Below are 24,912 nucleotides of genomic sequence, written 5' to 3' on the forward strand. Positions count from 1 at the left end.
TAGTGTGGTATTTTTCTTTCTTCTTTTAACATTCCTGAGTCAATATGCAGAGATTTTACAAGATAATTAATAAAATACATCTGTTGCATGTTTTATGGTTAAGTTTTTTTAAGCTCATAAAACTAGTTATAAAATAAGAATAATATTCTCTTCTTTCTGGTGTTTTGATTAATTAGTTAATGTTTATACAATGTTTATAGTATTGGATGTCAGGTGAACGTAAAATGACTATTATTGTTCAGCATTTGCCTGATGTTTGACTTCAAGCTTTCAATAGGGATAAGATCTCCAAATGTCATTAAGGAGTGTTATCTCTCTCGGTACATTTTTAAGAATTATTGGAGGGTTTTTAAGTTAGCAGAAGTTGGGGTTTCCATTTTAACACTTGGGACTTGTTCTCTCCCTGACTTGGACAGCTCCAGATGGATAAACTGCCTTCCCGCCATGCCATTTCTGAAGTCATGAGTTGGATTTCTCTAATGGAAAATGTTATTCAGAGGGATGAAGATAATATTAAAAATTCCATAGGTTACAAGGCAATTCATGAATACCTTCAGAAATATAAGGTAACTAAAATTTGTTGTTTTTAACTTTTCGTATGTTGAGACCATTTTATTTGAAAGAACTAAAAAATTCAAATTATAGTAATCAAGTCTTGGAATGTATGTTTCCTACACAGTGACCAGATAGGAATTCAAGAGCAAGAAAAATGCATTATCAGTTATAGAAATAAGAAGAAATATCTAGTACTAGGAATGATTTTGAATAATTTTATGTTATTAAGAATAACAGAATTGCAGAAAATTATAAAAATAAATTTATAAATATTTTATAGTGAGGTTATATAATTTATCTAGTTCTAAATCTTCTACCTAAAAAAATATATATACACACACACATACACACACACACACACACACGTATTTCTGTGTTTATGTTCATATAAACATATACAAATATATATATTCGGCTTCCAAAAATAATGAGTTGTGTGAATACAGACAAATTGTGCCATTTTAGCTGAGTTATGGAAGTGATAATATTAATATTGAGGTTACTTAAGGCTTTCCAACTCATGGAAAAATAATGAGACATTTATTGTATAATCTTATTTTCTCCTCTTTTTTTTAGGGTTTTAAGATAGACATTAACTGTAAACAGCTGACGGTGGATTTTGTGAACCAGTCTGTGCTACAAATCAGCAGTCAGGATGTGGAAAGTAAACGTAGTGATAAGACTGATTTTGCTGAGCAACTTGGAGCAATGAATAAAAGTTGGCAAATTCTGCAAGGTCTAGTAACTGAGAAGGTAAGCCATTGGCTTGCCACCGTCCAGATTTACATGAAAACCCCAAGAACAGGCACACTCTGTAAGGAAGACTGGGTTCACGAGTAGTGTGGCTATACTGGGCAAAGAACGCTTCCAATAATATTGCTGAAGGTTAATCACCCTAAACTTTCTTTAACCTGTTGATGATTTTCTCTTTTACACTCTGTGCTCTTTGTATATTTCATGATGTTTCAGTTTTCTAAAGATGCCTCTTGATTTATTTTGCCTTTGGTTCAAGTTGACTTTAGTCCTTTATTGCTTCCCAATAATAGTCATTGATTCATACTTTATGAAATTCATTTATTAAATCAAGCTTGTCCAGCCCGCAGGCTGCACGCGGCCCAGGACGGTTTTGAATGCAGCCCAACACAAATTCGTAAACTTTCTTAAAACATTATGAGATTTCTTTTACAATTTTTTTTTTTTTTTGATAATTGGCTATTGTTAGTGTTCATTTATTTTATGTGTGGCGCAAGACAGTTCTTCTTCCAGTATCGCCCAGGGAAGCCAAAAGATTAGACACCCCTGTTTTAAATCATGTATACAATGAACTGTATTTTAAGAATTCTTAATTTGGAGAAAATGCTGGCTGGAATAATTAGCCTGCCAATGATTTGATTTTATTAAAATAAAGTTGCAAATTTCATTTTATTGTGTTTGTTCAGATCCAGCTGTTGGAAGGGTTATTGGAATCTTGGTCAGAATATGAAAATAATGTACAATGTCTGAAAACATGGTTTGAAACCCAGGAAAAGAGACTAAAACAACAGCATCGAATTGGAGATCAGGCTTCTGTTCAGAATGCACTGAAAGACTGTCAGGTAACTTGTCCAGATGGCTAACATGAACCATCTCACAATTTCATGGCATATGCTAATGTGTTTGTAGGCCTTGAGAGTTGCAAGTTAAATTTTCTTTAAAGTTGGATATAGTAACAAATTTTGCTGATTATGTGAGTTTATAGGTTTTTTTAAATAAAAAAATACATTAGAGTTTTTCACTTGTTTTTAAAAATTTGAAATTATGAAAATTTTCAAACACACTCATAAGTAGAGAGAAATGCTGTGACCCGTATATACCGAGCATCACATTTAATAATTATCAAGATTTGCAACCTGGGTGACATGGTGAAACCCTCTCTCTACAAAAAGCTACAAAAATCAGCCAGATGTGGTGGTGCTATACCTCTAGTCCCAGCTACTCAGCAGGCTGAGGTGGGAGGATTGCTTGAATTCAGGAGATCAAGGCTGCAGTAAGCCATGTTTACACCATTGCACTTCAGCCTGGGTAACAAAGCAAGACCCTGTTTCCAAAAAAAAAAAAAAAAAAAAAAATTGCATAAATTATTTCTTTTTCTAAAATAGATTTCATAGTAAATACCAGACATCATGTCACTTTATTCTTACATACTACAATATATATCTTTGAAAACTAGAGTTTTTCTTAATGCATCCATATTATTATCACCATCAAAAGTTTAATAATTCCTAATATTATTTTATGTTCAACTCATAGTCGTATTTCCTCAGTTGTCTTTAAAATGTCTTTTTCACATTAACTTATTCAAAATAAGGATGCAGACAATATCCATACGCTACATTTCCTTGTTAGATCTCTTAAATCTTTTGAATATTTTTTTAAGACCATAACCTGTCGCAGAAACTGTCAATGGGTGCCGTGTTCAGGATTGGCCTATGAATGTCCTTAAGATGTTGTTTAATTTTTTCTTCTCTCCTCTGTATGTCCTATAAATGGAAGTTAGCACTAGAGGCTTGGTTGGATTCCTGTTCACCTCCTCTGAGCAAGCACTTCACAGCGGACTTCCTACTATTAATTATTATTATATTATTATTAATATCCTATTATTAATTAATAGAAAATATCCATGTAACTTCCTCTTTTGTCACATGGGGAAGTACGCAGAGTATGCTTGTTCTACTCTGAGGAATGAGGATTGAAAGTTCGGGTGAAGCAGTAACATTCCAAATGTTTTCCAGTGACTCAGGGACACACAGGTCTTCTTGTGTACCCAAAAGAAAAGTGAGCTATTGCAGTTAATGCTGTAATAAGATTTTTGAAAATAATTCATGAGTTCATATAATGTTACAGATTATGACTGTTCTCTTATAGTGTTTCCTAAAAACAATTGAAAACTCAACAGTGAAGTAATTCTACAGAAAAGCTTCTCTCTGCAAGTCTTATTTTTCTATTCTGGGTTTCAAAAAGAAAGAACTTTGGTAATGATCTCTCTTCCAATCATCATGTTTTCTGTTTGGGACACATATACAGAGAGGTATATTTAAGCACTTCATCAAAGCTTTTCGATTCTGAAAAGGAAGAGAAGTGCTGGCTCCCCAGCTACTGGATTGCAATTTTGAGAATGCATAAAATTGATAAAGAAAAACATCATGTAAAGAAATACCTTGAAATAATGATAGTTTTTTATTTAATTATAAAAAGCCTCGTGTCAGAAAATGGGTGCTTAAAGATTGAAGATGAAGAATATGCATCCACTAGTCTCATTGCATTTCCGATTTTCCAGAGGCCAATGGTATTTCTGATTTAGGCCGTAAAATCTAAAATCTACAAATAATCCAGAATTTCAGCTCTTTACTTTTGAGGACAAAATGTCATAACTTTCGCTGAGTTCCTAAGTTAAAATATATCCATTGAATTTAAAAGATAATTCTGCGTATTAGAATTAGCAAAGTGAGTGCCTTCTGGTTGCATGGTTGTGATAAACTTTGCTGTTGAAAGACTGAAATACCACATTAATATCATTTGCATTTTCTTTTTTTTTTTCCCAATTCTTTTCTTCCATACTTTTCTTTTTCTCTTTCTAAGTTTTTTTTTCTTCTCTTTAACATTGCTTTTTTTGCCATTTTCCATTGTGTTTCTTTTCCTGTTCATGTCTTCTATTTAACAGGGAGACACCTTACCATCTGGAAAATATAGCAGCAGCTAGACCATGTTTTGCCAAGTGTAGGACCTAAGTTTTAGTCTTTCAGAGAGTCAGGTCAGACATGTCAGGAGGAAAAGCTTAAAGTGTGGTTTAAAGAACTGTGTACTGATACTAATTCATGATTTCAAATGAAAAGTCATTTAGACAGAATGAAAGTAGCCCATATAATTATTTTGGGACATCACATATAAATAAATCACAGTGGCCTAACTGGAAGGTTCTATTTGGCTATACTACAAGTCTTGTTAGAGTTGTCATTTTGGAGAAATTGTTTTTTGGACCCAATTCAAGCCAGTATACTTAAATTGGTGACTGGATTCCAGCTTTATTTTGTTTTAAAAATCTTGAGTATTTTCCCAATCTTTAATAGGTGATTTATTAATTTAAACCAACATAAAACTGATATTTATGAATTACCCAAGTTAGGAATGTTTTATTGCTTTTAAAAATGGTAGGTTTGGCCTTTCCCCTTTTTGATCAAAAACAGAATCATCTTTTAATTATTAATGAAAGCAAGGGAAACACACCTTTATTTTTTACATAATATATATTTCAGCCCTGTTTCCCTTGTGGGTTTTGCTCTTATACCAACATGCATGTGCAGGGCATTTTAGAAATAGTTTCTAAGCAATGGAACATTCATTTAATATTCCTCAATGAGAAAAAGTTAACATCATAGAATTGAATTAGAAACTCAATTCTATGGTTTCCATAGAAACTCAATTTGTAATGGTTGAATTTTAGAATCATATTAAAGACATATTGGAAGGATTGTTTCTGGTCTTTTAATCTCTTTACAGAAATAGAAAAGTTCTAAATAGTAAATTAATTATATTTTCTGTACTACACGAAGGACCTGTAACCCCAGTAATCACTATATTTATTCTCTGGTAATTATCAAAGCTGTCAAAATAGTGACAAAATTATAGAGTGGAAATAAGAGAACAATATGAAAAACAAAAATGATCACTTTAAGCTGCCAAATGCGTGAGTTTCTCACTAATTAGCCAAAACAAAAATAGCTTCATGATAACTCAATAGAGAAAAATAAATAAATTCGCACTGAAGCATGGCACATTGCCAAATGGCTAAACATAATAATATCTTACATTTAGCTACTTTTTGACAGCTTAAAATATATTTTGTATATATTTATCTAATTTTATCCCTTTGGAGTAAGCAGAAAATGTCTTATTATTTCTATTTTTAAAATTAGATAGAGAGAGATTACCAAGTTGAACCACAATAGAAACAGAAATAAAAGAAGCAAAAATTATTTTTAAGGAGACACGATATTTGAAATTAATGTCACAGAGACTGGACTCCTCATTAACACCTTAGCAGCAGCACTACTCAATTTCAATCTTATTACCCATGTATGGATCATGAGGGGGTATAAAAAATATTTTTTATACAATTGAGGTGTTATCCAAAGTTACAGTGTTTGGGAATTTTCTCCATTCTAATCTCCAAGGACTACAAATCTATTCATACTTCTGAATATGGGACTGTAACCATGCCTTAATGCCTGACTTTTCATGCCACCCCAACATGGGATTTATATTCCCTCCACAGTTTGAGGTTCAGCCGACTCCCTTCTGGTATCAGGCTGGGAGTCCATAGGCTCCAAAGACTGGGTTCTAATCCCCACTCCAGCCCTCACCAGCTCTTTTACCCAAGACACGTCAGATGACTTGATCTTCAATTTATTATTTATAAAATGCTGATAGCAGTCTCAGCCTGCTTCACTGAGCTTCTCAAATTTTTGGATGGCATTAAAATAGAAATTAGGGTTATGATACAGGTTCACTATGAGCTCCAGATCTTTTCTTCATTTTGCTTTTTGTTCTTGAACATTTTATACTGACAATTATGAATGCATATCCCAAAGAAAATGAGGATTTGATTCATCAAAGAAGCCTGAAATCTTTCAGAATCATGTAGAATTCAGGGTATTTTAGAGAGAGAGGATCATACAGATGATCTTTTCCCATCTGAAATCAGTCTTCTGATTTCCCATCTGAAGAAGCTGAGACCCAGTAGAAATTTCTCACCTACCCAAAGTGTCACAGCTTTATAGTAGTAGAAATGTGACTAAATCTCAGATACTAGGACCCAGAATACCACATTTGATCACATTTCTTCCTATGGGGTAGGCAGCGTAACTTTTTGAATACCAACATATATGAACTTAATAATATAAATAACATTACAGTTTCTGACATGTATTTCTTTCCTCACAGCCTCTTGAGAAAATTACATAGTACCATTTCCTTATCTGGTAGATTATCAAATTTTACTTTTTTAAAGTTATGCTGATTTGCCATGTGTAAAAAGATGACTTTTTTTGCATTTGAGTATAGGAAGAAGTACTTCTGTGGAGTGCCTCTTCTGAAAGAGATAAGCTTTTTGGATTAGTAAAAGGTTTTTAGGACATGAAACTATAATGGCTCAATTTCAGTGCACCCCAGAGTTCCATAATAGAACAATTTAAAGTGACTATTTTTTAAATCTTTCAGGATCTGGAAGATTTGATTAAAGCAAAAGAAAAAGAAGTAGAGAAAATTGAGCAGAATGGACTTGCTTTAATTCAGAACAAGAAAGAAGACGTCTCTGGCATTGTCGTGAGCACACTGCAAGAGCTCGGCCAAACCTGGGCAAATTTGGATCACATGGTAATATTGCTTGCCAAAAGGCAGCTCCAGGACAGTGTTTGCCAGCTCTGTCCAAACTTGGGGTTTTGTTTTTCCTAAAGTAACGGAGGAAATAATCAAATCTATACATTATCTCTTTGTACTTTTAAGTCTGCTTCGTTATCCTCTTTTTTTTTTTTTTTTTTTTTAAGTCTAGTTTCTGGTGTTTTCTAGAATAAGCCTTTATTTTAAACATTACTCTCTTAATGATCTCATCCATTCCCATGGCAATAGATCATTCTCAAACATCTGTCTCCAGCCTAGGAAAGGATATACAAAATGGATATCTGTATCTAAGTGATACAGACCAAACTAAACACTTTGCTGATAGAGATAAATAAGTATAAGGAAGGAGTATCTTAGATGTTTTGTCTTAAGATATTTATCTGAGTGTGTGTGTGTGCACACATATGAGATAGATACAGATATTGATGTAGCTATAGATATATTTCACTTTCGGGGACCTGACTACCTGGATTGAAATTGAAATCTCTCACATTCTAACAGTGTAATCTTGGCTAATTTTCATTACCCCTTAGTGTCTCAGTGTCCTCATCTATAAAATGGGGATAATGATTATCCTATCTGAGACATAAGATGTTGTGAGGATTATATGAGTTAATGCATTTGAAACACTCATTTAATATAATTCTTAAACTGTTTTATTAAAAGTATCAACCTCTTATGACTTAAAAATATATATATACACAGATGTGTGTGTGTGTGTGTGTGTATATATATGTTACCCTTTTAAGCATTTCCACTTAGAACTGAGTGTTTAAAAGTGTGAAAGGCATAAATTTCAAAGTTGATACATTTTACCTTTGAAATATTTTTCTTTTAAGTTTTGTTTGTTTATGATACCTGAAACCCTGATGAAGTTCTTAGATGTTAATATTTTCCCATCAATTGAATATATATTCCATCATTCCAGATATTATGAAATTATAAGCAATAAGCAATGTTTGTCTTTTTCAAAAGGTTGGACAATTAAAGATACTGTTGAAATCAGTGCTTGACCAATGGAGTAATCACAAAGTGGCCTTTGACAAGATAAACAGTTACCTCATGGAGGCCAGATACTCTCTTTCCCGATTCCGTCTGCTGACTGGCTCCTTAGAAGCTGTGCAAGTTCAGGTGGACAATCTTCAGGTAAGGAATTAATTTAACACATCCTTAACATTCTTTTTAATTTCAGAAAACTGAAAAAAATGGAGACATCATCCTGAAAAATTGCCATATGTTGTTTACACTTAATTATTTTTTAAGATCTTTAAAATTAATTTTACCTGTGTTATTGTTACTTAAGCAAACTTGTCTGTGTGTGCCAAATTCTGGATTAGCTGGTCTATAACTAAATGATTTCCAAGATCCTGTTGTAAAAAATATTCACATTGTCTTTTATACAATGATTTTATGGCCAACTCAACCTCCTTGATTCATTGTCGCTGCCTTTTGTTTTCCTTTTCTCTTCTTATCCTGCATCTCCAAACATATTCTAAGGAATGTTCAAAAGAAAACAAAGAGAAAAATGACAAAAGTGGTAAATGTTTAAACCATCCAATTGCTTCCATTCGGTAAAATATCAGTGGCCTATCCAGCGTGTCCACAGAATCTTCCTTTCTAGCACCTACTGCTTGGTTTCCTGTGGGTCCTTTGTCATTGTGTCCGTCTATAATGATATCCCTGATGTTTGTCTGCAGCATAGCACTCTCTCCTGTCTCAGGAGTGTGTGCAAACATGTGAGATAGATATGACTTTCTTAAGGAAATATATTTTTTAGGATAGGGTGGGAGGGAGGACAAATTTGTCTATATAATTTCTTAACCCTTCAATTGTTGTTACTAAAGGTCACTAAAACTTCTTATGAGGATGGTAAATTTAAAAGCACATCTTACAACATTGAGGAGGTTAGAAATGCTTTTTAATTTAACATATGTTTAATACTTGCAAGAGCTGTCTTAAGACATGAAAGGATTAAGGGTCTTTTCCTTGACTGTTTTCATTTGAGGGTAATCAGATATTGATGTTAAATGATACTCGAGTTTTGTAGCCTACTTCACCTGTGGAGTTTTTTAAAGAACTGAGTCTGTCACCTCAGCACTATTTCCAGGGAAGCAACTTTCTTTCCGTTCCCTTACTGGTCCTTGGTAGAAGACTATTTAGATAGGCTTGGTAGAAGATGCCAAATCTGTCTGATAAATATTCTTTGCTTTAAACAATCTTGACATATACAATGCATTATTATTAATTATAGTCTCCATTCTGTACAGTGGATCACTAAAGCTTATCCCTCCTGTCTAGCTGAAACTGTGTTCCTTTTGATCAACATCTTTCTTTTCCCCATCTAATTCCTTATCCCATGCCCTGGTAACTACCATTCTACTCTACTTCTATGAGTTCAACTTTGCTAGACAAAAATGGAATGTATTTGAGGTAACGATATGTTAATTAGCTTAATTTATTCATTCCACAGTATAAACATATATCAAAACATCATATAGTACCCTACAAATACATACAATTATTATTTGTCAATTGAAAATCATTTTTTTTAAATTAAAAATAATTCTTGGCAAGGAAGAACACCCAGAGATAAAACTTGCCAAAGCTGTGCCTTGTTAGTCTTCATCTTCGGGCGTTTGTGGTGGAAGCACTCTAGGTGTGCAGTAAAATAGAGACATGACTTTGGCTTTGAGTGCCAAAGAGATCCACAGTTTGGCAGATAGCACATTACGTACACCATTGCCATGGCTTTATTAGAAACAAGAGCTTGGCGTAGCAAGGAAAACGAGCACCTAAACAAAGGATTTCTCAGCAAGGCAAATTTACTTCTGCAGAAGGGTGCCACTCACACTTCTGGCCGCTGCAAGAGCACACTGAACAAAGGAGAGAAGGAGTTTTTATCCCTATTGCAGTCCCGATCCCTGCATCCTTCCCCTGTTGGCTAGGGTTGAACCACATAATCTAAAATGACCCTGATTGGCTAAGACTTAAACTTTTCCAATTAGGGTAAATGTGTGATTCGCAAGGGAGGGAGGGGGTAGAAGTGGTCCCTGTGTTACAGCACATGGCATGTTTGGACATGTCTGGCCAAGTCAGGACACAACAAGAGTGGGAGGGCTACTCGCAGGCCAGAAACAAGAAATTACAAGGAGGTGGGCCTCTGAACCAAGGACAAAACATTGCACAATTAAACCCTTTGAAGAGGAATTTACCATCTCTGGCAGCTTCCTACCAGACAATGAACAAGGGAGCCATGTGTGAGCTTTTCCAGCAGAATCCAAATGCCAATAGAAGAAGGCTTCATTGCTAATAACCTCTTCTCATAGTCAAAATAACAAAATCCTAAAAAAGAGAATAAATGATTATCTAAAGAAAGCTGATAAAGCATTGATGCTAAGTCATGCCTGGTTTATACATGTATATATGCATATTTATGAAAACATATACAAATTCCTTTTAAACTTGCTTATTAAAATTTAGATCCTGTTGTGTCATCTGTGGGTCTTTTTCTTTGGGCAGAATCTGCAAGATGATCTAGAAAAACAGGAAAGGAGCTTACAGAAATTTGGTTCTATCACCAACCAATTATTGAAAGAGTGCCACCCGCCTGTGACAGAAACTCTTACCAATACACTGAAAGAAGTCAACATGAGGTATGGAGTATGTTAATTTTACACACTATTTATATCACAGCCTTATTATAAATAATGATATAATTAAAACTTAATGACATTTTGAATTTGAGCTACATAGATTCTGTCCTTTAAAATTCTCTTTCACAACATGAATTTAAGGATAAATAAATGTAGTGAAGAGATTTAGAAAGAATTAGAAGTACTGTACACCCAAAGATTGCCATCATCCTCATTACCTACCCTGACACTATGAATATGAAACAGGAATTTTTATTATGTTAACCAGAAATGAGTATGTCTATATTCACATGAACCAGGATCATGAAAAATAAAATAGCAAATATCAACATTTGGTGAGAGGTGGTAATCTGCTCATGAGTGTTGATTATTATTTCCAGATGGAATAACTTGCTGGAAGAGATTGCTGAGCAGCTACACTCCAGCAAGGCCCTACTTCAGCTTTGGCAAAGATACAAGGACTACTCGAAACAGTGTGCTTCGTCGGTTCAGCAGCAGGAGGATCGAACCAATGGGCTGTTGAAGGCAGCCACAAACAAGGACATCGCCGATGATGAGGTTGCTACATGGATTGAAGATTGCAACGTATGTTCAGGAGCTATCTTGTTTTCCCAACATGCCCTTCTTAGACTGCCCAAGTTTAGCTTTTGGTCTCTGTAAGCTTTGGTATGTTTCTCTGTATGAGACAGTTATCCAAAAATAATTGTCTTAGGATCAAAGAGCCTGCCTGATTTTCAGAACACAGGTGCATATGCATCAGACTAAGAGGTCTCCTCCCATTGTTTTATTTTTTAAAATGAGTAGTTTTCTATTTTTCCTAGTGGAATTTAGTCAATGTGAAAAATTGAGGCTCTCTGTGTTTTCTGGGATGGTCAGTGTAAGACATGACCATATGGGGAATAATGTTCTATCTTTAAAAAATCTTCTGTTCCAGATCTTGTCCATTTACATTCATTATCTCCTAGGTAAGCATCTACACAATAGTTTCATCTAAGATATTAATGGTAGAAAGAAGTCTTTCTCTCCTGATTTACTGTTATACTTCTTTTAATAGCTTTTTAATAATTATCTTTTTCATTATAGCTGCCAATAACCTACTTAAGGGTTTAAGGAACAGCCCTTCTCTTGTTTCAAACATTACATGGCTCTTACTATTTGTCCTTATTTGTCTTTATTTTTAAGAGCTTGTTACAAGGATCTTTTAATAAACTTTTCCAAATCAGTTTATTAGAATTAGGCAAGCTATAAAAACTACATAAATAAAAGTTTAACCAGTCTAATATCTTCAACCTGAATAATCACTTTAAAGCTAAAGATGGATATTTTAAAATAAAGACAATACAGTACTTTTTTCATCCATATAATTTATATATACAAGAACTGTCATTTTCAATACTCCTGAATTGGAATATACGTTGTCTGTTGTCTGCATCAAGCTTAAGGAGCCCTTTGTTTTACTTTCTCTCACAGAAGTCACTGCCTAGGCATAGCATGACTGGGTGGGATACCAGCAACAAGTAGAAGAAGCAGTCACTTATCATCTCTCAATGATAGGATAGAAAGCAGAAACAGGGAATTTCCATTGGCTCATATTTTTTTAAACTGTAAGAGGGTCCCACAGAAAGTGGAGGCAAAGAGATGCCATGGAAAAGAATGGGAATACAGGCTACTCTTACCTCCTGCTCACCAAAATCATCACTGTGTTCTGCACCCTACTGAGATAGGAGGTTGTTATATTTGCAATAACATGGCCATACATATAGAAGATACCACTGACAAATTCCTGGTGTGTATAATAATAATAGAAAAAGGAAAAATATAACATTTGTTTTCAATTTGATATGAATTATGCAGAGGCGGGAAAAAAACTGCCAAAATATTTCCAGTTATTGGCTCTACTCTTGGATCATGTTTTTCTTGTCTTGTTTATGTATGTTTTTCTGCATTTCCCCAAGGTCCTATAATGAACCAACATAGCTTTTACTAACAAAAGAGTAATTACATATATATATATATATCCGTAGGTTACATATATATAATGTATGTTTAAAATATTAATATGTATACATAGCATTTTTAAAAATTGCAATGCTTGATCATTTTTCCACAGGTGAAGGTTATTTAGCATAATAATTTGATCAGTAGGAATTGTGTGTTTCTAGATGTATAGCCCTTTGCCAATTGCTGTTTATGATAAGGAGTATAAACATGCTTCAGAGTGGGCATATTTTCACCTTTTATAGGACCTCCTCAAAGGACTGGGTACAGTTAAAGACTCCCTCTTTGTTCTCCATGAGCTGGGAGAGCAACTGAAGCAACAAGTGGATGCTTCAGCAGCATCAGCTATTCAATCGGATCAACTCTCTTTGAGTCAACACTTGTGTGCCCTAGAGCAGGCTCTCTGCAAACAGCAGACTTCGTTACAGGTACAGAACTCCTGTTCAGTATCTTCTATAAATTGGGTGTTCTCTAATATCTGGGCACAAATACAGAAAAAGAATTCCTCATCGTTGCAACAATACCTCCTTCAAGACTAAAGAAAAAAATGAGTAAACAAACTTGGAAATTCTGTTGGGGACGATGAAGGTGGAAGTTTTGCGCTGTTCTCTGCAAAATAATTTAAAAATCGGTTTAAGATGCAAGTCCCTAAACCAATGCCTGCCACCATGGTCTGTTCAATTAATAAACACTAAGCAGCTTTAATATGAATATTCATGTTTATTTAACTTAGACTTTTACAAGAATCAGAAGATTTTTCAGACCTGTTGTTTGATCAAGTATTTAAAGAATAATTTTGATTGTTATTCACTTATGGTGCATAGAAATAATTCTAGTTTTTAGAAAAATTACATAAAGAAGATTTAAATTGTTATAGCTTTGTTTTTTAATAGGAATGATGTCTTGAGAATGGCAATTTGATACAAGAATATGAAAAATAATTTTAATATCCACTTGCCCTTTTACTAGACTTTATTAAAATACCTTTTTTTTTTTTTTTTTTTTTTTACTAAAATACCAATTTCTTTTGTGGAATAAAAGGCTGGAGTTCTTGATTATGAAACCTTTGCCAAGAGTTTAGAAGCTCTAGAGGCCTGGATAGTGGAAGCTGAAGAAATACTACAAGGGCAGGACCCTAGCCATTCATCTGACCTCTCCACAATCCAGGAAAGGATGGAAGAACTTAAGGTAAGTGTGTTAATCTGAGTCCCAGATCTTTTACCATCTGTCTTCAAAATTTTTTTTTTTTTGAGATGGCGTCTCACTCTGTCGCCCAGGCTGGAGTGCAGTGGCATGATCTCGGCTCACTGCAACCTCCACTTTCCGGGTTCAAGCGATTCTCCTGCCTCAGCCTCCCAAGTAGTTGAGATTACAGGGGCACACCACCACGCCTGGCTAATTTTTGTATTTTTGGTAGAGATGAGGTTTCGCTGGTCTTGAACTGATCACCTGAGGTCAGGCCTCCCAAAATGCTGGAATGACAGGCATGAGCAACCACGCCCAGCTCTGTTTTCAAAATCTTAGGGGAAACTAAAAACTGATGTAGACCCACTCTTTCTTTCAAGTGAGCTCCCAGTGAGACTTGCTATGGCAAACAGTGGACTGTGTGCTGGCAGTGGGCACAGGCTGATTTCCCAGCTCACTCCTGGAAACCAGCTCACTCCTCCCTCTTTCCGCCGCTGGAAACCACCTCACTCCTCCCTCCCACTGCTGGGCCCTCTCCATGTTCCTGTGCCCAGTCCATCACCTCTCTATTAACTTTTGAACCTCTCCTCTCTGTTTCTAACGTCATCTACTCCTAGCTCAAGCTACTCCTATCTCTCTGAGACCCTACAGCCGCTTCCCACAGATCTGCATCCACCTACCCAACCTCCCCTCCTCCTGGCTGTCAGAATGACCTTTTTTTTTTCTTTTTAAGGATTTTACTTAATTAGCTTGATTTAATCATTCTACATTGTGTGAGAACATCATATCATACTCCATAAATATATATGATAATTTGTCCATTAAAAATAATTTAATACTTTTTTTTTTTTGACACAGAGCCTTGCTCTGCCGCTCAGGCTGGAGTGCAGTGACACGATCTCTTCTCACTGCAAACTCCGCCTCTCAGGTTCACACCATTCTCCTGCCTCAGCCTCCCCAGTAACTGGGACTACAGGCGCCCGCCACCACGCCCAGCTAATTTTTTTGTATTTTTAGTAGAGATGAGGTTTCATCGTGTTAGCCAGGATGATCTTGATCTCCTGACCTCGTGATCTGCCCACCTCGACCTCCCAAAGTGTTGGGATTACAGGCATGAGCCACCACACCTGGCCTAATTTAATAATTTTTAAAAAGAAAAAACAAAATATTTTACTTAATTGTGTTTTTTTTTGTTTTTGTTTTTGTTTTTTTTGAGATGGAGTCTTGCTCTGTTGCCCAGGCTGGAGTGCAGTGGCGTGATCTCAGCTCACTGCAACCTCCGCCTCCCAGTTTCAAGCAATTCTCCTGCCTCAGCCTCCCAAGTAGCTGGGACTACAGGCACGTGCCACCATGCCCAGCTACTTTTTGTATTTTTAGTAGAGATGAGGGGTTCACTATGTTGGCCAATCTGGTCTCAAAATCCTGACCTTGTGATTCGCCAGCCTTGGCCTCCCAAAGTGCTGGGATTATAGGCATGAGCCACTGTGCCCTGCCAATTGTGAATGATTTTAAACATTCAATCAAGTAAGCAAAATAGTACAACAGACATGAAAATTTTCTTGTGTTATTCCCTTGGTTAAAACCCTCAAGGGTTCCCACTGCTCTTAGGGAAAAGACCATATGGCTTCTCAAGGCGGCATCCTGGTTCCACCTTTCCTAAGGATCTTACGCTGCTGTGCCATAGTCCATCTCCCCTCCAGCCACTCCAGCACCACTGTGCTTCCCAACATCTGTGCATGTGATATTTCCTCTCTCTGGATTTGTTTTCTTGTCCTCATCAGCTTACTCCTCACTAAAAAGAGTAAAGTCCTGGTCATTTTGTTCAATGTCACTCTCTTAGGAAAGTCTCCACTATCTGTCCAGGGCCAGGCCCCCCAGTAACACGTTTTCATAGCACACTGTTGTTTTTCTTCCATGCTGTATCACCTCATTTAATTACACTCCTGTGAGTAGGGGACTACTGTTGCACTTTCGACTACTAGAATAGTATCTTACTCCCTGTAAGTGCCATGAGGGGAAGGACTGTGTCATGGCTATTTTGTCCATTGCTAATGTCTACCCATGGAAATTATGCCATTTAATGGTTATATTTTGGTTTCAATACTTGAGATTTATTCTTTCTTCAGAAAGCATGAGTCTTTTGCAGAACATGCCAAGAGAAAACACACACATAGCCAAAGGTGGCCTGACATTTTTTCCTTCCTGTAACCGATTTCCTAGATGGAGATAAGAACACCCATGGGGAAACCAGAACCGACAAGGTTGTCCTGTGTTTGAAGGGAGAGAAGAGAGCTAAAAGAATAGATTGCCTTTTGGTTAAGTCTCACCAGCTGTGGGGTTGGGGGTCAGAGATCTAAAACTGGAGCTCTTACGGCAGTGTGTGGTCACTTCATAGCTCAAGTGAAATTTTATTTTCTCTAGCAAGAACCTAAGGAGGTTCGTTTACCCTCTTCCATTTACTAGCTGGGTGGTCTGGAGCAATTTGCTTAGTTTCTGTGCCTCCCTTTCCTCCCTTGCGAAGAGGGAATAAGCAGCATGACTTATCTCAAGTGATCGTTTTGAGGATAAAATTAGTTACTACTTGTAAAGCTCTTAACAATGCTTGATTCGCAGTAAATGCTCAATAAAAGTTAGCTATCGCTGTCACAACTTTTATTAGTTGTGAATAATAAAGGAGGAAATTAACATGAACAAATTAAACATAAATGGTAAAAAGTAAGGCCTTTTACTTATCAGCATAATTTTCATCCTTAAGCAGTTCTATCAAGAATTACGTATGAGTAAATAAATCAAGAAAATAATATGATACATGTAATTTAATTACATATGAGTAAATAAATCAAGTAAATAGTATATGTAATATAATATATGTAATAAAAATCAAGTAAATAATAGAATTCATGTAAATAAAGTAAATAATATACTTGCATATATAATCCATACAAGTAAATAATATATCAAGTAAATAATATAATACATGTAAGTAGTCAATAAAGGATAATGAGTAGCTTGAGTAGCAATAGCAGCAGCAGTTTAGACTGAATAGGAGATTCTTCTTTTTGCTATTTGTACTGCTAGAGATTGTAAGTAAGTGGCCTAGAAATGCAGAGCCCACTAGACCGAAGACCAGCTACTTCCTGAAATCAGAAATTCACTGTGCACTTTGAAAAAGCTTTGCATTTTTTGACCGTGGTGCTAAACCTACTTTTAAATCTTCCTTCTAGGGACAGATGTTAAAATTCAGCAGCATGGCTCCAGATTTAGACCGTCTAAATGAGCTTGGATATAGATTACCCTTGAATGATAAGGAAATCAAAAGGATGCAGAATCTGAACCGCCATTGGTCTCTGATCTCCTCTCAGACTACAGAAAGATTCAGGTAGAGTAAACAAGAGGTGTCTTGGTTGCTCCAGTCGTCTTAGTCTGGTTTGTGCTGCTATGTCAAAATACCACAGAATGCGTAATTTATAAAGAACAGAAATGTTTAACAGTCTCACAGTTCTGGAGACTGGGAAGTCTGCTGTCAAGGTGCTAGCAGATTCAGTTGTCTGGTGAGGGCTGCTCTCTGCTTTCAAGAGGGCACCTTTTTGCTGCATCCTCAGGAGGGGAGGGTTACTGTGTCCTCACACAGTGAAAGGCAGAAGGATAATGGTGCTGAATGCTGTGTGAATCCTCTTTTATAATACCCTTAATCCCATTCACAGAGGAGTCCTCATGGCCTAATCACCATGTAAAGGCTCTGCCTCAGAATACTACGAGCACTCACCATTAAGTTTCATCACCTGAATTATGAAAGGGACACGTTCACACCATAGCACCAGTGTGTCAATAGACTATAAGCCCATGACTTGTGTATGTTTCTAAATTCTGATCTTTCCCATAACACTGACAAAATTTGAACTAAAAGTGGGAAATTCAAATTGTAAAGTCGTTTCTCATGTTTAATGTACTGAACAGCACTTTAATCAGAAAACTCTTTTAAGTAAGAATATATTAAAAGTATATACATAACTTTTATCATTTTTAAAAAGGTACATTTTAAACTTTACATTTTTTCAACTGTCTTCTTCTTCTTTTTTTTTTTTGTGATGGAGTTTCACTCTTTTCACCCAGGCTGGAATGCAAAGGCGCAACCTCAACTCACTGCAACATCCGCCTCCCGGGTTTAAGCAATTCTCCTGTCTCAGCATCCCAAGTAGCTGGGATTACAGGCATGCGCCACTGCACCCGGCTAATTTTTGTATTTTTAGTAGAGATGGGGTTTCACCATGTTGACCAGTCTGGTCTTGAACTCCTGACCTCAGGTGATCTGCGCTCCTCGGCCTCCCAAAGTGCTGGGATTACAGGCATGAGGCACCATATAACCGGCCTCTTTCTTCATTTTTAAAAAAATTTTTACCACCTAACATGAAAGCTTTGTGGTAGTCCAATGAGAATTGGGCACAGAGATTATTTAATCTAGTTTTATATGCTAGAGATATAAGAATAAGCAGCAAAATAACCATTGTTCTTTGCCCTTTGTTCTTTCAGCAAGTTGCAGTCATTTTTGCTACAACATCAGACTTTCTTGGAAAAATGTGAAACATGGATGGAGTTCCTAGTTCAGACAGAACAAAAGTTAGCAGTAGAGATTTCAGGAAATTATCAGCATCTTTTGGAACAGCAGAGAGCACATGAGGTAAGTTGTATCAGTAGATTTGAGGGTAAGAAGAAATTTGTAGGCCCTTGGAAGATGCTATAAAATGCTGTGTGAGAGAATTAAAATCATGCCCTTTGCCCTGAGTGTCCAAATGCATGCATCATTTTGCCTTCTTTCTTAAGCTTGAGGTTTTGATAACTTAACTATAAAAATGTAGTCCTATTTGCTGCTCTGATTGGGTATAAGCACATGTCAGCCTTCAGTTCCTTGTAAAGTATAATGCCAGAGTTGTGGTTAAAGGTTACTTACTCAAGACAGGCAAAGTTGGTGGAAAGTGTATAGAGATTGTTAGAAAATTTTCAGTTGGGTTAGAGACTACTTTAATATTGCCAAGGTCAATTGCTTAAGAGACTATGCTTTGATCAAAAGTCTTTAAAAATGTTGTGATCTTCAAAGAGCATATATGAATTTTATACCAGGAAATCAATCCATCAAATGTCTCTCCAGGTGTACCTCTTGATTAAATTGCATTATAATTATTTCTTAAGAAACAAAGAGGGAGAAGAACTATATACAAAAAGTAAATTAATAAATTTGCCCACTGTTAGTCCTTATGTTGCTGTTTACTGGTGTAACTAAGTTGGTCTGTGTGTTTATGAATTATATGCACACGGAGAGATAAGTCTTACCTAAGAGAAAAGAAAAACAATTCAGAATTTTTTAAATAGAGAATTTAAAGATATCTAAGGTATTTTTAAATCCAGTTTTATTGAGTTGACAGATGATGAAATAATAGAAAAAAACAGCAAAGAGATTGCATCTCACTCCCACAAGGATGACTGTAATGAAAAAATAGCAAATGTTGGTGAAGGTGTAAAGAAACTTGAACCCTAATACATTGCTGGTGGGAATGTAAAATGGTGAAGCTGCTTTGGAAAACAGTTAACATAGAGTTACCATATAGAGTTACATAGAGTTAAATAGCGTAATCATATAACCCAGCAATTCCCAGTATATCCTAGGTATATATTCAAGATGAATGAAAATATGTGTCCACACAAAAACTTGTATAACTACATTGTTTATAGGAACATTAGTCATAATAGCCAAAAGGTGGAAACAACCCAAATGTCCATCAACTGATAAATGGATAAATAAAATGTGATATGTCTATGTAATAGAATACTATTCACAATGAAAAGGAATAAAGTACTGATATATGTTGCAACATGTATGAACTTTGGAAACATTATGCCAAGGGGAAGAAACCAGTCACAAAAGACTACATATTGCAAGATTCCATTTATATGAAATGTCCAGAATAAGTAATCCATAGAGACATAAAATAGATTAGTGGTTGCTAAAGGCTGGAGGATTGGGAGGAAATGGGGAATGATTGCTAATGAGGATGAACTTTCTTTTTGGGGTGATGAAAATTCTAAAATTGATTGTGGTAATGATTTTAAAGTCTGTAAATATAATAAACACCACTAAATTGAACATTTTAAATGAGTGAACTGTATGGTATGTAATTGTTGCTCGATAAAGCTGTTTAAAAAACAGTAGAAATAATTAGAAGGACCTCTGTTGAGTTTTTTTAAATAGTGAAATAAATTTATTAACCTGACTGAAACTTAAAAACAGTGAGTTTTAAAAGACAGAAAAAGACTAGGCTATTTTTTTTTCTTTGACTTCTTTAAAGGCCCTAAGCTATTCTCTAAGTTTTGAATATGGACCATATTTTATACACAAATTAAACCAGAAAACAAATTGTGTTAACTTACTTTATTAGGTGTTTTTGAAAGAAAGAAGAGAAATATAATTCTACTTTTAGTCACCTAGTTTTAGTAAATCAAACACTAAACTTTATCTTTGAGTGTATCTTAATTGATAATTTTAAAATAAATGATTGCTAAACTGCAGGATTTCACACATTTTCTGATTCAGCTGGTGATAGCTTTCATAGTCTTGCTAACACTAGAATATTTGGAAAGTTATCAGAGAACCGGTCACTAAAATTAGGAACTCTAAAGTATGTTCTTCTTTTTTTAAAATTGTAGTTGTTTCAAGCCGAGATGTTCAGTCGTCAGCAGATTTTGCACTCAATCATTATTGATGGGCAGCGTCTTCTAGAACAAGGTCAAGTTGATGACAGGTAAGATCTTTGATAAATTATTATAAAGAAAGGTTCCAGTAAATTAATCATTTTCTTTTTAATGAGCAGATTAGAGGGCATATATCCAATCTTCCTGAGGCGATTGAACTGTAGTGGAGCCTCAGTAATTGGAGGAGAAGCTTGTCTCAATCTCTGAAATGACTGAGTATTGAATCTTTTTAGAGAACTGCTATTATATTATATGAAGGGCATAGAGTAATTGGAAATCACCTAGCCAACCTTCACTAGTCATCTGTAGGAAATGGAATTAATGAATAGATCAGCATGAGCCATATCAATGACCTGTCAATGGTTTGTAAACAGATGCTTCTAATATTCTCACATAATTACAGAATTTTTTTTTTTATAAAAGGAGCATAGAGATCACTAGCCCATCTTTCTTACTTATAGATGAAAAACCTGAAATCCACAAATGTGAACAGATTTGACCAAGGTCACAGAACTAAGTAGCAGCAGAATCAGGCCTGGAGCTCATGTCTGGTTTTCAGTCAGTACTGGATCATACCAGCCAGCTTTCTCATGCCATGAGAATTCTTCTGTGTTTGAAAATGATTTGCTACCTTAAGTCAGATTACATGCCGCCTGAAATCTTTCTTCCTCTTCATATACAATAGAAAATTATCTCTTTATTAAAATTAGAGAGGTAAAAATTTATCTTCTCCCCAGATTTATGGCAAGTGAAATGACAATTTCATACTATATTTATATTTCCTAGAAACAATATTTACTTTATCTAATCTACTTTCCATGGTGATATTTGAGTATTAGCCTCATGTATTCTATTACATATGTATACCTTTCTCATATTTAGGAACCAGTAGTTGTGACTATAATTAACTTGATACTTTTTCAAAAAATAAAAAATAAATTATGTTTATTGAGAGTTTCGTCTTTAATGTTGTAGAAGCAATTTCAGTTTTAAGTGGATATTTCTTTGGAAGTGCATAAAAGATCTTCGTGGTTAAGCTTGGAACAACAAAATGTGATATCATATTTATTCTATTTTAAGTAAGCCAAACTTAAATATGAGCTTTCCTGAGAATTTAAGGCCTTGAAAATAAAACAAATACAAATACAATTAACTTTTATCTTTTGCTTTATCATTTCTTAGCCAACTCTCTAACAATATTATAAATGTTTGAGTCATTAAGTAAAATAAAAATTAAATACATGCAAGCCAGCATCTACTAAATTTTAAATACTAACATTTAGGGAGAATACACCAAAGAGATGAAAATGGGAGGTTAGACTTGAGGATAAAGAATTTTGAAAGTTGAAGGAAAAAAAATCAGATTAGAACCTACTGACAGTAAGAAGGCCCCAGATTGCAAGTGTATTGTGTTCTGAAAGTTAATTTGTGAGTTATGTTTTTTAGAGCTTCAAGTTCGGCACAGGGAACAATGTCATGTTTTAAGTAATTCCTCATGCTGGCAGGTAGTTTGGGAAAGCTTGGTTGTATCAAGAGAGGGTGGGGAATCCTAGGAGGCCTTGGACGGTTACGTGATAGGGAAAGCAGGATTATATGGTATTCTCAAGTCCTGGAGTTGTACATTTTCTGCAATGACAGATGCTTGTAACTTTTAGGGAAGTATCATGAACCTAATTCATCGCAATTGAATGCTACTGCATTGATTATATACAGCAGAATTTCCTTTCAAAAACAGAAGTCATCATCAAAATCTAAGTAGCTATCACATGAATTTTTTTTATTTTTATTTTTTTTTGAGACAGTGTCTTACTCTTTCACTCAGGCTAGAGTGAAGTGGTGCTATCTCAGCTCACTGCAGCCTCCGCCTTCAGGGTTCAAGTGATTCTCCTACCTCAGCCTCCCGAGTAGCTGGGATTACAGACATGTACCACCACACCCGGCTAATTTTTGTATTTTTAATAGAGATGGGATTTCATTATGTTGGCCAGGCTAGTCTCAAACTCCTGACCTCAAGTGATCCACCCACCTTGGCCTCCCAAGGTGCTAGGATTAAAGGCATGAGCCACCAGGCCCGGCCCTTTATGGATCTATTTTTAAAATGAGAGGGCATACGAAATTTTTTGCAGGGGCTTTATTTAGTACATTTTATTTTTAATACTTGCTTTCTTAATGTTGACTGTGTATTCATCTTTTGTTTAAGTTGAGTCATTAAATAAGTTTCTAGGACTAACAGCATATTTGGTTACAAAAATCAAAGTTTATAGTGGTTCTGGATAATAGGAAGTTTCGAGAAGATACAAGTTCAGAATAGTAAGTCCAATTCAAAGTTGCTTCTACCCTCAAGAGAAGAGGATAAACGCAAAACTATTATAGTAGAGAAGTGCAAGCATTTAGTATTTAGTATTAAAGTACAATATTACTTGCACTTTATGTGTGAATAACACTGTAATCTACATAGAAACTGATTCTGTTTGATATAGGACAAACCCTTACTAGCCAGTTCTAGAGCCATAAGTTAAATATTAAATAAAACTTAATAAAGAACTACCTATATTTTTTTAAAGCTAGAAAACAGAGAGGTAAGGATACGTTAGAAGATCTGATATTCTTTAGCCTGAACTTGAGAAATCTTAAGGAAAATTTATTATTTCTAAATATATTAATGACATTTATATAGACTATGATAACAGGTTTTCATCTTTCTAAGAATAAAGGGAAGTCAGCCTACAATGTAGAAGAGATAATTCAGATGAATGTGTGGAATGATTTGCTAAAAGTTGGGGCTGTTTATTATGAGGGAATACTGAGAGAGTTTATGGAGTACAGTTTTTAAAAAATCTTTTTAAATCACATAGTTTGATTCCAGTGGCTTATGATTCGAACTGAAGACAGAGGTTCTATATAAGCCTTGTTCCACATGTTTTCCTGCAGTGTGGCCCACAAGACGACATCACCATCACCGGCTGCACGCGTTGCTATGGAGCTGCGTAGGATTTGCAGCTATTCCCATTGCACCTGCAGCTGTCCACTCCTCCCCTTTCATGCTTTCAGGGAGAGAGAGTGAAGGACAATGCCTTATTGTATATTTGCCTTCAACCTATGCTGAGACATGAAAACACTCACCATTTGCAAACACCGGTAGTTTAATTTAAAAAATTAATTACAATAGACCCAATAACCCAATAATAGATCATGGCATGATATTTGAAAACCACCACCCTGGATCACTTCTCAGGGCTTAGGGTTGTTGACAATGCATACATTGGCCGATTGCATAACTGCATCCAAGATAACAGTGTTTTTTACCATGTAATTATTTCTTCACTAGGGATGAATTCAACCTGAAATTGACACTCCTCAGTAATCAGTGGCAGGGAGTGATTCGCAGGGCCCAGCAGAGGCGGGGGATCATTGACAGCCAGATTCGCCAGTGGCAACGCTATAGGGAGATGGCAGAAAAGCTTCGTAAATGGTTGGTTGAAGTGTCCTACCTCCCCATGAGTGGTCTCGGAAGTGTTCCTATACCACTGCAACAAGCAAGGACCCTCTTTGATGAAGTGCAGGTAAGATGCAAAACACAGTGTTCTCACACCTCTTAGGCATTTCCACCGCACTCTTTACCTTCGCCTTGGTTTTTCAAAAGGACTCTAGAGTGACATTGCAACTGGGACAAACATTGTTCTCAAATGTCAACAGAAATATACAAAATGATTGCAATACAAAGCCCATATCTAATAGTGAAATGATAGTAAGCCCCAGCCTCTCACAAAAGCTTCTCACACTTCACACATTATGGCCTGCCACAGCTCACTAAATCCCAGCGGGGATGAAAAGGTAATGGCAAGGAAAGAAAAACTTCATGTTGCTTGCAGACATTTTATTCTTGAGCAATTTAAACACGTAACTTAAGTACTCCAAAGAAGACAGGAAGCCCTGTCCTGTTTGAGTTATTTGTTCATTTCCAGGTTGCCCCTTACCTTTGGGCTTCTAGCTTCTTAGACTGATACCTCCTATCATTCTAGTGAGTTCTTCCCAGTGTATCCAATGTACCCAGTCAGTGTACCCAGTCAGTGTACCCAGTGACTCTTCCTTTAAAGTCACTGTTCTTTGGTTCCTTTCTCCTCCAGATTTCTCTGGGAGCCCTCATTTGCAGACATGACTTCAACTGCCCCCTACCAGCAGAGAAGGGGCATATCGGTATCTTCTGGTCATATTTACCTGCTGTACTTTCGACTCGTGTTTCCAACCACCTTTTGGGTTTATGTCTATGTGCATCACAGATGCCTTGTACCTTGTGGATCCCAGCAGAACCTGTGATCTCTGGACTGACTATTCTCCCTTT

General features: G+C 35.8%; 1 protein-coding gene across 17 annotated transcripts in view; it reads left to right on the forward strand.

Moving 5' to 3' along the window:
- SYNE1 (spectrin repeat containing nuclear envelope protein 1) overlaps positions 1–24,912 on the forward strand; it is a 538,457-nt gene that overhangs the window by 426,809 nt on the left and 86,736 nt on the right. For all 17 annotated transcript variants that reach the window (XM_033235023.1, XM_033235024.1, XM_033235035.1 and 14 more), the window contains 13 exons: positions 417–566; positions 1,132–1,308; positions 1,995–2,150; positions 6,811–6,966; positions 7,966–8,136; positions 10,510–10,643; positions 11,024–11,228; positions 12,887–13,069; positions 13,683–13,829; positions 17,051–17,205; positions 18,357–18,504; positions 20,526–20,620; positions 23,899–24,133. In XM_033235023.1, coding sequence (XP_033090914.1) covers positions 417–566; positions 1,132–1,308; positions 1,995–2,150; positions 6,811–6,966; positions 7,966–8,136; positions 10,510–10,643; positions 11,024–11,228; positions 12,887–13,069; positions 13,683–13,829; positions 17,051–17,205; positions 18,357–18,504; positions 20,526–20,620; positions 23,899–24,133 — 2,112 coding nt within the window. The remainder of the gene's footprint in view (positions 1–416; positions 567–1,131; positions 1,309–1,994; positions 2,151–6,810; positions 6,967–7,965; positions 8,137–10,509; positions 10,644–11,023; positions 11,229–12,886; positions 13,070–13,682; positions 13,830–17,050; positions 17,206–18,356; positions 18,505–20,525; positions 20,621–23,898; positions 24,134–24,912) is intronic.

Source organism: Trachypithecus francoisi, unplaced genomic scaffold (assembly GCF_009764315.1).
Source record: "Trachypithecus francoisi isolate TF-2019V2 unplaced genomic scaffold, Tfra_2.0 Lachesis_group15, whole genome shotgun sequence".
Lineage (NCBI taxonomy): Eukaryota > Metazoa > Chordata > Mammalia > Primates > Cercopithecidae > Trachypithecus > Trachypithecus francoisi.